Here is a 15,904-nt window from a genome sequence, read left to right on the forward strand (position 1 = left end):
AAATGATTTAAAGTTGCATCGGAAGTAAACGCTCGGTCAGTGATTCATAATTTTATAATCCAACATTGTTATTCAACTTTATTCAATTCATAACACATAATTGGATCTCCTGAGATGACACTATTAAGAGTTTACCGAGTTAGCTGAATGTAATAAACTTGTATATATATCAGATTAACCTTTCATTCTCTCAATAATTGCTTAGGAAAGCACCATCCACTTGGAATACATTACGTATATACTCTTACAACATTCAAAGATGACGTTACACGGATGTATCCAATTATCCACATTGAGGGGGAGGGATATATCAAGAACAGAGAATCGCTCTTAGAAAAGTAATATAATGTTTAATGGTATTGATAGATGACGATCGTAAGTTTTAAAAGTGGAAAGTTATAACAAAGAGAGAGAGTGAGAGAGAGAGAGAGGGGGAGGGAGAGAGAGAGAGACAGAGAGAGAGAGAGAGAAAGATAAGACGATAGTAAGTTTTAAAAATGGGAAATAGGAACAAAGAGAGATCGATCGATCGATCAAGAGAGAGAGAGAGAGAATGAGGAAGAGGGGTAAAAAGACGACATACCCTCAACAGAAAGATATGTACAGACAGAATTTTATCAGACGGAATCATTTCAGGCACTAGTCGCACAAGCAAATTAACACAGGCCTAAAATCATTTCAAATAGAATGCGTTTGTTCATAGACAGCCTTCGATGCATTTTAATATGGATCAATGCGTAGTTTGCGTATAATATGTTTTAGGCAACTCGATTTTACAACTCATTGGATGGTTCACGCTTTTTTATTATAAGTTTGTGACCTGTGATTTCTGAGTTTTTCGACTTCAGATACCGTGCTAACGTTAATTTATTTATGCCATATTATGGTATTTTCCTTTCTTGTTGAACGATCTTTGGTAGATGTGGACGTAGCGTCGTAGATAACGGAACAATGGTTTATTTATGCTATATATGCATGCAGGTCATGGAAAATCATCGGGTATTTGTTCATCAAAAATACCACGCTTATACCAAGTTGCCTTCGTGTCAGGTCAATTAACAATGATTCCGAAATGATGATTAAAGTTTAATCCTTTTTAGAGACCTTCACCTAATTGTCTAGCTTTCTATAAAAACAGTTGAGATTGGACTTCTAGTTTCCAGCCCCCTAAAATGCATCGAAAATTCATATCACAATGGCAAAGCAATATCGTATAGTGCTGTTTTATGATATTAATGGCGGCCAATCAACCATTCTGTAAATCGGCAACAATAGAACGCGTGTGATATTGCCCATATACACGAAAACAAAATCCGCATTTGGTATGGATTTCTCGGTGGTGTGACAAATTGAAATTCTCAATCAAACCTCCATCCAGAAGCCGTCAGCATAGCGGAAAGTAATTTTTATTTACAAAAAGAGAGGTAGACTATATTCTGAAATAACTCGGACATCCTAATATGGCTGTTCAATATTTCAGACGAGAAAGGTATAACCTCGTGGCGTCAGTCTTTCATTGCTCTAGTCGATTTTTCACCTCTCTTTTGATCACGTGCAGAGACATTGCCCAATTTGCCATTAGCTAAAGATATTCCACTATTGTCCACTCATTTATTCAAGAGCTAATCTCTAATGACGAAAAAATGGAAAGGCTTGCTGGATGGGTATGTGACGTCATAGTGACGTATGTCGGTCTGTATGTTAGAGGCAAATATTTGAAGTCTTGTTATCCCATATACCTCGAGGTATTAAACTATCACTTGAAATTATTGATATATATATATATATATGTATATATATATATATATATGAATCAGGACATAGATTTTTGGGAAGATTATAGAGAAGATGAAATATCATTAATATTTCGCATCGGTACATGTCATTGGGGGGGGGGGGATTCATGAAAATAGAAAAGACTATCACTATCAATGAAAACCCACAAATCATTCTAACCAAAAGTTTATTTGTTTTCATTGGTATTCAAAGAGCTCCTTAATTCTGATGACTGTTATAGCTTCGAGCTATATGAAAATCTACGGTCTATAGATTTGAAGCTTATTATAGACTCATTTCAATACGGTATACGGAACAAAATCGAGTAAGGATAAACAAATATATGCTTGGAAGTAAATACATATTTAAACAATATATCTTGTCGAACAAAATCTCCCTCTTCATTTTTAAAAATGTCACCTACATCGTACGCGCAGATTAGTTGTCGGGATCTTTTCTTATGTAATTCATTCATTCGTCACGACATTTCATTAGTTGTACAGTCAAAGCTGTCTATAGCGAACGTCCAAGGGAAACAGAAAAAGTGGCCTTTGTAGACAGGTTCCTTTTTAGTACATGTTTCAATGAGAAACCATTTTCAAGGGAAACAAAAAATGTGTTCTTAGTAGACAGGTGGTCACTAAAATAGGTTTGACTGTATAACACTATCTACATGACTGTTTGTACATGTACATGACAGTCTTACCGTCCTCAACATATAGGAATTTCTTGAGACCATAAGCTTAATATCACGAGTGACTTTGCCATTACCAGGCCTTGTCCTCGTCGAGAATACTACTGGAGTATTTGCACTCAGCTACCACAGACATGAATGAGGTTTAATACGCCCACCATAGCTTTTAAATATGATGCACTGTGGTTATTAAAACCAGCTTACAGGAGTTAATCAGTCCTTCTTTTCCAAAGAATTAATCCTCGACAACCATCATGGATAATATTTACGACATACACTCATACATCGAATGACGCTAAGCATTTTTTTATAATTTCCCCGATAACGCAACTCTATGGTCCATTCTACAATACACTTCTACATTATGTTTACTAATAATATGTCACTACGGAATTGGCTTGCACAAATGTATATAAAAGAAGCCACGACTTTTGAAATCAATTTTTTGTTTACATTGTGAGTGAGCCCAATGATATTGTATTAACACCATATCATATTAGAACAATTTTGGGTAAATGAATCATTTGATGAATAAGAGGTAACTCTCAAGAGGGGTCGATTTTGATCCTCATAGTAGTTGTTTAATCAAGCACTCTTTTTTATTAGTATTTTTTATTAGTATTTACTAAACTGCCGAATTCCAATTGCTCTACATTTTCATAATGACCATACAACCATTTTCACTACATTACCCCTTTTGACGGGAGAATCCCAATTACACATAGCACTACCAAAGTGTAGAGAGTTGAGTGTCCTACTTAGTGTCTATTTTGACGGATAAGATGTATATATATTAAGGTATTAAAAACAAAGAGGTGCACTTGCCCTTTACCCATGTCCATTGGGTATCACTGACATATCGTTTCTTTAAAGTTTCGTTTATTTTTGTTTCTCTCGTCTCGTAGGAGTTTAAAAAATTATATATCCAGATCTAAATTTTAGTCTGTTTGTCATCGTTAGTAACCAAGGCGATTTCGCAAGGACAGAATAAATATCTCCCTAAATAAGATGTCATCACGGTCATTGAATTACATTGGTAAAATGTGCAAGGTTGAAAAGGCAGAATTATTTTTAATTTTTCTCAGAACTACGGTTTGTCTTATACATATCTAATCCATTGACTACTCAAGAAAATATAAAGTTAGGAATCTCACAGACAATAACAATTCTCCTAATCTTTAAATGTGTGTACACATTGTATTTCACTGTTGCGTTTTCCGTCACTCCATGTCGAGCTCTTGTTTCCCTTCCGTCTTTTTTTTTTTGGCCTGGCACAAATTCTCAAGCATCTTACTCTCGAACATGAAAGGTCGTTAGTCGAGTATTTCTAATAGTTACACTTTTGATTAACGGAGACCAGACTTTTGATTAAGCGAGAATTGCAGTAGCACTCATGTGGGAGGAGCTTTTCAATTATCTACCGTCCATTACCACACTTATAGCAATCCCACTATACACGCCAAATCGACACTTATGACCATTTCAGATGATGAAAGTACATTTTGACACAACAGAAGGGGTGTTGTACTGGTTGGGTTTTCGGATCTGTATTGTGCAATCTCACTTAAAGCTTTCATATTTATAGAAAATGCTGAAATCTATATTTTGTGACTTTTCGGTCTCATCTTGGATGGCAATCAATAATTCACATCACAGTAGTTATACAACAGGCTTTCTTTTGTTACTGTGGCTGGTCTATTTTAAATAAAGAAAAAAAGAGTACATGATGAAAAATTAACGCGTATAATTTTATTTATGTATTCTCTCCTGTCGTATATTTGTAGTATTGTACCCTACTGGCACTGGTAGGTCCATCATCTCGAATAATAAACTTTTTCTGATCTAAAAGCCCATTATCAATTGTTGTCATATAGCGTTAATATAATGTTTAGGGGAAAAAAGACATCCTTAAAGATGTGGCAGAAACAACAAAGGCTCTTGAGAATATACAATCACTGAAGTTGGTGGGGATGACCTAATTTTCCATGAATGAACATCCATGACATGCTGCCCAATTTGTTCAGGCAATATTATTTCAGCTTTCAACGCTGATTGTCATGTGATTTGTTTTCTTTACCTAAAGTAGAGACTAGTATATCGTAATCAAATTGCCTTCTCGATATAGATCTATATCTAAAATATATTCATCGGTACTACGGCAGACGTAACCCCTTTTCATTATACACGCATTTTAATTTTTTGTTTCAATGGAAAATTTCGAATCTCATTTGTTTGTAAGTATGATACAAAAGAGGAAATATTTCCAAATAATTGATTGGGAATAAAGTCGGAAATGGAACTTCACATTCCTTTCCATTTCGCTAGGGAGAATGTATTCCCTGAGGCGGGCCACTTGGGATGTCATCTCCCATCTAGGAAAGGGGATGGTTTGACTGCATCTCAGCTGGCCCACCGGTCTCTGATATCTATCAACTCTCACCATCATTCATTTGATCAATTTAGACGCGGGGATTGACGGGAGATATCCAAAGAGACAAGCCTTACATCAATCTTAACAGCAATATAGTATTCTCACTCGCTCGCTCTCCAACTTTCCCTCCCCCTCTTACTCTCACCCTCCGCCGTGTTATTTTTCTTCTCCTCTCTTCTCTATTCACAGATATGATTTATCCCTCATAGTAGACACTGGGTACCTAAATTGGCAGCAATTTGTTATTTTGTGTTGGAAGAATCGACGGACAAGATTCGCTTAAATGCAAAAAGGCTATCCTCCCGCTCGTCGATAGGTTGTTATAAATATTTAATTTAGAAAGGATTTACAGGGGGCTTTCACGGGGATGAGGCGTTTATGAACAAAAGTGAGCATGAAAAGATGCAATATCGTGTTAAGGTCTATATACACTGAACGTCATCAAACTTGCATTTCATGTTTTTTTTTTATCGACGGGCTTTTTTTATCGTGACGGTTATAGTTGGCTCATATTGTTTTGATACCGGTGCACTTTCACGATGTAATCCCTACGTGGGACGCTGCCTTTCATAGAGGGGCTTACATTCAAGTACATTACCATAATATCACAGAGTTCATAAATGATCAACCTTCGGAATAATGAACCTTTCTATGTCATCCACTTTAGTGGCTTGTTTTCCCCCTCCTTTTTACCCTCCTCCATCGGTAGTGTCTATCCAAGGACATTATTACTATGTGTCAAGAGGCAAAACAAAAACAAATCATCCTGCTCGGTACAAACAAGTTCAATTTTGGTATTAAACGTTTTTATTTTTTCCTTTTGAATTTGTTTATATTAAATACAGATAACTAAGCTTGAATATGTATCCGGAGTGTCTCTACCCCCTTTCTATTTTCCACCTTTTTCCCTCTTTTTCCTTCTTACTCTTTCCTTCCTGCCCCATCTCAATCCATCTATTTTTTCTTTTTAATTTGTCTCTTTTCCTTCCCCCTCTCTCTCTCTCTCTCTCTCCCTCTCTCTCGCTATCTCTCTCCCTTCTTTCTATCATTCTTTCTCCCTCCCCATTCGAATGGTCTTTCCTTTCTTGTCGCCTCTCTCACTTACAGGTTTTATATCCCCCTAAATCCCCCCTTCCCTCTCTCTCTGGTTCAGTAGGAAATTTTAGTTTTTGAAATGCAGTTATAACTGCGAGCATTAAAGATTGCAAAATACTGTCAGTATTATAAAATTGTTTTCTCATTGTACAACACTAAAACCTATAGTGATAAAGCGTATTGTTCATAATGGCAGCATTGTCCCTGCACATCGTTTTCAATTTTTGTTTAATAGTATTAACAAGTGTATATATATATTTGTTTGTATGTTTTTACAGTGCAGCTAGTTGGTTGAAACCACCGTCCCTGAAGCCGTCTAGAAGGGTTCTACCAAGGTACCTGACCTGGAGATACGTTCACAACAACTACAGAAAAATCCTCTTCCTAGTCGTGTTCATTTTAATCAACGTCGCTCTCTTCACCGAGGCCGCGTACCGCTACGCCAAAAAGAAATCAAATTGGTGCCTCATAACAGGTGAGTTTTCGCTCTACTTTTTTAAAAACATTTACTCAGAAATGAGAGTGAATGTGGATGAGGGGGTGGCTCATAACAAGGGCCCCGGTGCATAAAACTTAACATTGATGGTAACTTTGCTATCAATGGCAACTACCATGGTAACAGGACTTATCAGCCAATCACAATCAAAGTTTCCATGGTAGTTGCCATTGATTGCAAAGTTACCATCAATGTTAAGTTTTATGCAACGGTGCCCTGGGGGGCGTTTCACAAAACTTGTCATCAGTGACAAATGACAGTTTTGTTATAAGCTACTGAAATCGTTGCTTCTGATTGGTTATCTGCAGATTTTTCACAGATGTTTTGTAATTTGTCATTGAAAAGGCTTTGTGCAACGGGTCCCAGGTCTTTCGATTTTTACAACTTTACTAGAAGACGGTGGCAGGGGCGGGTGTGGTTGTTATTCGAAGAAGAAAAGAAGAAAAAAATGTCATTTGTGGATTATAACAGGTTAGAGTTCTCTCTAGTTTTTTCAAATTAAAAGATAAGGTTGAGTTCACTGGGCATGCGATTGGGGTTTTCACTGTCGAAACCCAAACCGCCTAGAGGCAATCGAGTAATTATAGGCTGATCATGTGGTACTTGAGAAAAACTGATGTGTACTGGGGGTATTGGAATGATCCGAATAAAAACAAATAAACGCCACCTTGGTGAGAGTCACAAGCACTGCACACAATAATGGGCGTGTATGACTACATCCACCCACCCACCCACCCACCCACCCACCCGCACACTATAATACAAACGCACATACACACAGTATACCATACAGTTTGTACCTAATTTTCAATAAAGAAACAAAAACTAATAAATTAAAAGCAAATTATACTCAGATGCGATGAATGGATGAGGGGGGGGGGGGGTAGGCACAGGAGTGATCGTTACGCCAAAAGGGTTTCCGACTATTGAAACTGTTTTTTCCGAAAAGCTAAGGCATGAGCTGTAAACTTTCCTTAATTAAAGAAACCTTCAAATGAAAATTAATTCTCAAAATTAAATAAAAAATACATGTACATAATTAATACATATTGTTTCATTAGGGAAATAAAATAGACAGCTTGTTATTTAGACAAATTTTAATATTCCAAAACAGGAAAAATAAAAGAACCAAAAAACCGTCAATCAATATCTAAAAAATCAAGCAAAGCATTGCAAAATAATGTTAATAACTTTACGAAATAAAATACTATTCATATGATTTGTCTGGTTTTAATTGCTTACTCCGTTGATCTTGAGTCTATATCCGGATTTATCTGCCGCTGTAAACGCAATTTGCTCACTGGCTGTATCTGTGTTTCGTTATCGTGCATTTTCATCCAATTGATTTAAGCAATTACTTCGTTGATAGATAGACGCTTAATAAAATGAGCGAAAATGATATGATAAATGGGCGCATCCACGGTGATATGGAATGCACAAGATACCGATCTGTCTATGCAATTCCCTCTGTGTATGTGGCGATACAACAATCTGTTTAATATATATTTTTAAATCACATTTTAGAAATTGCTGGAATTCAAGCTAGAGAGTCAATAAGTGATTTCTTTTCGAGGTCAATGGAGTAGTTTTCTGATTTTTTTTTCTCGAATTTTCTTTTTTTAACGCGGTTGCTTTCCCCCTCATCACCGGATTCCTGCATCAGTTTCGTTACCATCATCTCTGGTAGTCTCCTCTGGTCTTTATTGAATCTAGCCGATCGCTCAAGAAATTAGAGTCACATTGCAACCGTCGAATCGCAAATAAGCACTTTTAATCAAATCCACATATATCATGACAGTGTTGACTTCTTTAATCGAATTGTAGATGCAATGTTTACAGAATCAACCCAGGCGTAGATATTCCACCAGCGTTGGTATGTCACCGAGAAAAAAAAATCACATGATCTACTCCCTCTCTCTCTCGATCTCTCGATCTTTCGTTCTTTCTTTCTCTCTCTATCTATATATCAACCTCCCTCCCTCTTTCTCTGTCTCTCTTTATCTATATCTATCTATCAACTCCTCCTCTCTCTCTCTTTCCTTCTCCCTCACTCCCTCCCTCTCTTTCTCTCTTTTTCTCTCACGTTCTCGCTTCTTCCACTCCCTTTCCCCGTCTCTCTCTCTCTATCTCTCTCTCTCTCTCTCTCTCTCTCTCTATCTCCTTTCTTTCCTTTCACTGTCTACTTCCCCATTTCTTCAGTTCTATGCTTTTCGTTAAATAGCTCTGCCTGTTTAAAATTTCTCTCATGCCATCTTTTCTATTAAACTCTATCTGTTCCTCTGTCTTCTTCCATCCCATCCGTTTCCTCTCCTTATTTAGAAACAATATATTTTCCATATATCCCCAAACATCCAATGAATAACTCAAGTCATTCAAATCAATTTTCTCTCTCTTTATAAGTTTAAAATTGGCCAGGTATTCACAACACTAATCCGTACTTCCCCGAACATGACGAAAAACGAAATAAAAAACATTACGAAAAAATCAAAACAACTCAATCAATGTTTTTGAGTAGACATAGATATCATAATCTAGGGAGTCTACAGGACCAATGCATTATTCATAACTGTTTCATGAATTAGGCTAAAGGTTTAAAATCAGCTTTTAAAAGCTTTTTATTGAGTAGACATATATTTCATAATCTAGGTATGCTACAGGACTAATGCATTATTCATAACTGTTTCATAAATTAAGCTAAAGGGTTAAAATCAGTATTCAAAAGAATAAATCCTACCTTTTATCCAAATGTGATATCCACCAAAGTTTACTTTACCAGGCTACCTGAGTCTGAATGCATATCTCATGTTGAATATTAATTTTGATAAGCTGTCAGAAATTGGAAATCAATATTAGCTTGATAACCACACGAAGCAGTGGCGCCCGAGTTTTTCGTCCAGTGTTCTTTATTTTTTGCAATGAACGTTTGGGTTTATTTTTATTACGAGAAAATCATGCGCAAGAAAATACTTCAAAATCACTTGTGTGCAGATAAGTATCAATATTCTGATAAAACAAGAGATAAACAAGGGCTCAAGAGCTCTTATTCTTATTCAAGGTTAAGAAGAAGAAAAAACGGGAAAATATCCTGAAAACATTTACATAATCGTGTTTCTGTTTTCACAGGAACAAAATTAAGGATCTGTTTGGGCCTTAAGACCTTATAGGAATTTTTCTTTGTTATTTACATTTAATTAACTGATGCATCTACAATCAAGTCTGAGTCTCCAAAGTCGCAAAAACTTATCTATATTTATTTTACATGCCTTACATGCTATTATTTCAATAATTTTCTGATTTTATTTTATTAATTTTGGAGGTGTTTTCCTTTTTTTGAAAAAGGTTGATATATTTAGTAAGCAAGTGATTGTTATTATAAAAATCGCTATCACAATGTGTAACGATTATTTATGTTGTGTTTGTGCAAAATTATTCGTCAATGAATTCTGCCTTCAACTGCCAATAACCAATGATCAAATCGTTTAAATATTAAATGATAATTTAACTCAGCTTGATTTTGTTCTAAATCGTAACTCACGTGAAATAAGGCATGGGTAATTGAAATACATAATGAATCCTTCGGTTTCTTTCATGCTAAACACAACAATGAATGCTATAACGACTTGTTCGAGAGGTAACACTAATGAATATCGATGACTTCCCGGTCATTTCAATAAACTCAGATGATAACGATATGTCTTTTCTGATGGTGAACTTTGCCTCCAATGGTGCATGATATTCCTATCGATAAATTGCGAATGAAAGCGAAAGACAATCGAGAAAATGCCTCTTGTGTCAATATTGACCATTTGATATTAACGGTTTATTAATGATTGAATACCTTCAAAGAGGTCCAGAGCGTACTTTTCATTCAGGTTGCTTGTGAATATCCACAAAAGACGTGTCATATTACTAAACTGCTGAAATGTTGGTAAGAATATAACCTTTCTGTCAGACTCTTTGTCTGATATTGTTATTGGATTTCACCCTACAGTAGAAAAATTGATCCAAATTGAACTTCAGAGTAAACTTTAGTAGATATGGAAATATGAAATTGGATAAACGCCGAGGTTTGACATAAAGCGAGGGGAATAAAGTATACGGTACCTTTCCCACAGTATCATTTTGTATCGCTTCGCTGGACTTTCATCTGCTCAATACTCAGGCTGGCATTCTCCCTAAGGTGACTCAATAAAAACCAAAAACAAAATCATATAATATCATATAATAATACTATCATCATTATAAATCTACATAACATTTAAAGACAGAAGTAATCTCCTGACACAATCACCAGACTCGTAATTGATCACAATCGTGTGTTCCTTCTCTATCCTCGGGGGACTACTCATCTTATGTAATAGACGAGATGAATTACATACGGAGAATTAAGGGTCGTCTCCTTCGGAGATACGCCATGTCTCTCCCGGGTACGGGGTGGCAAATCAGGGAAATGTCTCTTCGCGACATTTTGAACTGGGGCAAGGTGGATTTAAAGCCTATCTGCACTAGTTTGACCAGGAGGAATTAGACCTCCCTGCGTGGTCACTGGCAGGTGGTTATCTCATCAAATCAGCTCTCAATGAACATAAGAAATAGGGGACTATTGGGGGTTCAAGGGGTACCGCTAAGGTATTGTCGGCTGTATAGAGGGCACGAGTAGCTACAATGTACAAGTAGTGCAATCCCGCTTTAAAGTCTCGGTCTAGATCGTATAAGATGACGGTTTTTGCCTGGATGGGGAAAGAATTTAAGTCGATTATACGATGTTACCAAAACATTTTAATTAATGATATTCAAATTGAACCTTCCCAACAAATAAGCTTGCAAATTCATCGCACATGTCCACAAAACCTCTCCATGTTTAGTTGCATAAATAATTATTTTGGTCTTTACACTGCCTGTAATCTTGGTAAACAATCAGAAAATAGGTACTTCATGTAAGTTATTTCAGCGGCTTTTCGTTGTAAAACCAGGCATCATCTGAATACCCTCTATAGTCGATAGCTCTGGTCAACTGGGGTCTTTACAAAATGTTATAGTATGTTATCAATGAACGCCTAGAAAGAGGGGCTTTAATGCTAAAGAATTTGACCACTCCGAACGGTAATGAGAAACTCGCGTTTTAGTTGTAATAACAAGAAGGTGTAAACCATCTACCGCTTCTCGCCGAACAAAAAGAGTATTTTATCAGAATAATGACTAATACTTTCACCATGGAAACGTGTAAATACGAGATAAATTGTAAGCTGCTTCTGCCAACTATCTTAGGTGATCGTTCATGTTCTTAAGCAACGATTATTTTTTTCTTCTTAATGCATGCACGCCAGCGAGATATTCTATTCGGTGTCTATTGAAGCAGATATAATACGGTTAAGACGAAAGTGCTTCAGTTAAAGATGGAATATTATTGACATAAAATTATTTTAAAATAAGATGAAGCAAAGCATACGACTCAAAGGAGCGCGTTAGATGTTTACGTTGATAGTAGTATATCGGAGGAAATATGGAATGAAAATGGAATTGCATTCAATATGGAATTTCAAACAAACAACTTTAACATTGCTCTTTGTTAAATTTGTATATAAGCAAAATGGCATCGCGTGATGTACCGATACGGTGACAGACATTGAACCAACAGATATAAGCTTTTAATAGTCTTTCTTACCACATAATGCATAAGGCTAAAACAATCAAACATTTGGAAATACATGAGATGGCAGTGTATCCATGGCTTTTTCGTCCAAGTTTTTGTCACGGATATCTTAATTATACTGAGAATGGTCACTGGATTTCACAAACATGTTCCAATACCAGGCTCGCAGGCACACACATTGGATTATGCCCATATAAATCGTCTAATTATATTTTCCTCATTTTCTGAAAAGCAAGGAGTTCCATTTTAGCCAGAAGCTTTAAAGCTTATTTGAGAGTGTGTTTTTTTGTGAGACAATGAGAGCGAGAGAGAGGGGAGAGAAAGAGGGGGAAGAGATTAAGAGATGGGGAACATACGGACAAAGTAGCCAGACATTAGAAATGAGACCAAAAAAGACAGAAAGACAAAGAGACACAAAAGACGGAAAGAGAGAGATAATCAAAGAACGAGATAAACAATAAAACATAATATTTGAAGAAAAAAACAATAAAGAGAAGGAAATTAAACATAGGTGGAATTTTTCGTTGTAATAAATATCAAAATAGAGTAATGCCGCCGAAACATTTTAAAATTGAGCGAATGCTAAAATGATTTTCACTGTAGAGAGTCGCGATATTTTCATCTAAATTTTGGTAGGATTTCTTTTGTGATCGGGTTGAACGCCCTTTCATTTGAGAAAATTCATGTCACTGCCCACACCATTCTGGCGTTTCAATAATTGCTAAGGACATGTACACGTTGTTTTCTATCGGAAATGAATAGAGATGAAATGTCTTTGTGATTGGTTCGTGCTGAGTTACAGATTCTGTAAAACCGATCAAAGCAACCCGTATGAAAATCTTATAGACTCACCTATTTGGCTTACTTCGAACCATCGGGTCATCACGTCCGGTCGGTGTTCGCGTTACACGACTTTTCATGAAACGAAAGCGGAAGATGACGCGACCTTTCGTAGATTTGTCGTAGGGTTTTCTCGAAGTGTCGGGTAAATTGGACCAGACCATTTGTAGTTGAGAGGGGTTTATTTTACAAACATTACCCCCGACATTTCGTGAATAAAGGGGCATGTTTTCACAAAAGGTCGGGTAACGCGACCACCCGACCCGACGCGCTGATCCGATGATTCGAGGAAGCCATTTACCATTTTTTTTAAAATGTGTTATATGCTTGTATTGTAAACATTGAATAGATTTCTACATTAACTTAAAATGAAATATATAACGTTCAATACTCTTCAAGTTTAAATTCAACTTTGATGGAAATCAAATTTGAAGAATAAACAAAAATTAAATAGATTCAAAGTATTATCCTGATTATGGACGCCAGACAACCGGACGCACAAATGCATTTTGAAATAGTCATACAAAATTAACTCTCTAGATAAACACACCCGTTTTCAATGTTTTCCCCGAACGGCAACATTATAAAAGAAACAATCCAAACACTTAGATGAAACTTGGAAATAGGTCATAGTTTGCTGCAGGGATGTCCCTGTTTTGAGAGGCTAGTTGCATAAAGGTAGTTTAATTTCTCCGAAGTGTTATTTCTTAATGGAACTTTAGATTGTTATCACAAACGTATGTCATTCATTAAATAACCCATTAGCCAGGGCCGACCATGAAAGCTTAAAAAACAAAGAGAGTTATGGTAAATATATGCCGCGTGTTAAAAAAACTGTAAACCTGTTATAATCATTATTTTGTTAAATTTGGGGAGCTAAACAATTTATGATCATAATGTACTGATGCGTAGGCCTGGTATGTGCATTGTTTTCCTTTAAATACTGCAAACACAATGTCAGTTTTTCAAATTCTCTTGTAGAGAAACTTTTATTTTTGCAATGTCACTTTTAAATCTGTATTGACTGATGCACAAACCAAACATGGTTTAAACAGATGAGTTAAGATGGTTATAACTAAAGTTTTATTTCTGCGATTCATATGCAAATTGATCGTGTTTTTTAATAATTTTTTTAAAAATAAGGCTTACTAAATTCAAATAACACAAGTGTTTATAGAATCACTAATACTGTTTTATCTCTTGTTTGATTTCGATCTGTTTTGCAGCTCGTGGTTGTGGTCAGTGCCTGAACTTTAACTCTGCCTTCGTACTCGTCCTCATGTTGCGCAAGACGATCACCACATTACGGACGACGAAAGCCGCTGAGATCCTCCCTACAGACCAGAACATCGTTTTCCACAAACTGGTGGGAATCTTCATCGCATTGCTGTCTGGAATACATACTCTGGGACACATTGGCAATGCGTGTAAGTAGGTAACAGAACGTTGATGATAGTCATGGTGGTAGCTGACGTGTTGCTTACACTGGGTGGCATTGGTGCTATGGTGTTTGGTTGGTTGATCATGGTGCTGGACGTATAGCTTACACCGGGTGGTATTGGTGCTATGGTGTTTGGTTGATTGATCATGGTGCTGGACGTATAGCTTACACCGGGTGGTATTGGTGCTATGGTGTTTGGTTGGTCGGTTATGGTGCTTGACGTGTAGCTTGCATCGGGTGGTATTGGTGCTATGTTGATTGGTCGGGTGGTTATGGTTCTCAGGTGACAGGTTGAATGGTCGTGGTATGATAGGTATGGCACTAAGGTGGTATATAGGTTGTTTAGTCATGGCACTCGGTGGTAATGGGTTTGGTAATGGTACTGTGGTGGTAGGGTAATATAGGTAATGGTAACATGGTGGTATTGTGTTCCGGCTGTAGGTTTTTGGTAATGCATGATACCCTGGAATGAGGTGGGTTGGTAATGCATGTTAGGAGACTGGTTGGTAATGGTAATTTCGTGGGAGATTGGTTTGTAATGGTTTTATGATGGTAAATTGGTTGGTAATGGTATTAAAGTGGCAGGTTGGTTGGCAATAGCACTATGATGACAGGTGTGTTGCTAGTGAAACTTTGGTAGTAGAATAATTGGTAATGGTACTTTGTGGCCGTGGTGGTAAAAAAAACACAGGCTCCTACATGAATTTGATGTCCAATCGACTGTCGTTACACAGACATAAAGATGACGCTCCCTTTCCTTATCTTCCTTTATCTTATCTTCCATGTCTGTATCTCCAGCTTTATCCTCTTCATCTCATTCCTCCCTGTTTCAGGCAATGTTGTCATCACCTATCTTTCCAAACTAGCGCATCTACAGTACATGAGCAAATTCTCAAAGGGATAGATAGTATAGGTCGATAGAAATAGAAAGATAGAAAGTAAGAAGGGCTAAAATCGTGAATTCCGCGGTGGTAAAATACGGGTCAAGCCTTTGAGGTAAACACAGACAGAGGAAATACGAGGGAACAAGACGAGAGAGCGGATAGAGTTCGGAGGGATCTTCTGATATTCTTCTCACTATTTTTACCCTTCTTTCTTTCTCTCTTTCTATTTCTATATTTATATGTCTTACCATCGAGGGGGTAACTGTGCCCCCATGCCCTGCACCTACAACACAGAAGATGAAAGATGAAGCAACTATATAGGATAAAAGAGGATGGGGAATGAAACCTAAAATTTTCTTTGTCGCTAATTCTCATTCCGAGTAGAAGTACGAGTGATGTTGAATAGGATCAGGATATATCATCTTTACATCCCACAGGTCTTTATAGAACACTTGACACTGTCAATCATGATTGCTCTTGTGTCAATTTGTTTGATCTATATCCTCAACCTACTCAATAATGGTGACGATAGGGGTGTTGGTGTTGGTAGTGGTGGAGGTGATACTGATGGAGATGATGATGATGATGGTGATG

The 15,904-nt window shown here is 36.9% G+C and overlaps 1 protein-coding gene across 1 annotated transcript in view; it reads left to right on the top strand.

Moving 5' to 3' along the window:
- LOC115919487 (NADPH oxidase 5-like) overlaps positions 1–15,904 on the top strand; it is a 62,640-nt gene that overhangs the window by 24,619 nt on the left and 22,117 nt on the right. Inside the window, exons 4-5 of the mRNA XM_030973461.1 lie at positions 6,275–6,471; positions 14,212–14,412. Coding sequence (XP_030829321.1) covers positions 6,275–6,471; positions 14,212–14,412 — 398 coding nt within the window. The remainder of the gene's footprint in view (positions 1–6,274; positions 6,472–14,211; positions 14,413–15,904) is intronic.

The sequence above is a fragment of the Strongylocentrotus purpuratus genome, unplaced genomic scaffold (genome assembly GCF_000002235.5).
Source record: "Strongylocentrotus purpuratus isolate Spur 01 unplaced genomic scaffold, Spur_5.0 spur5_scaffold_6, whole genome shotgun sequence".
NCBI classification, from domain to species: Eukaryota; Metazoa; Echinodermata; class Echinoidea; order Camarodonta; family Strongylocentrotidae; genus Strongylocentrotus; species Strongylocentrotus purpuratus.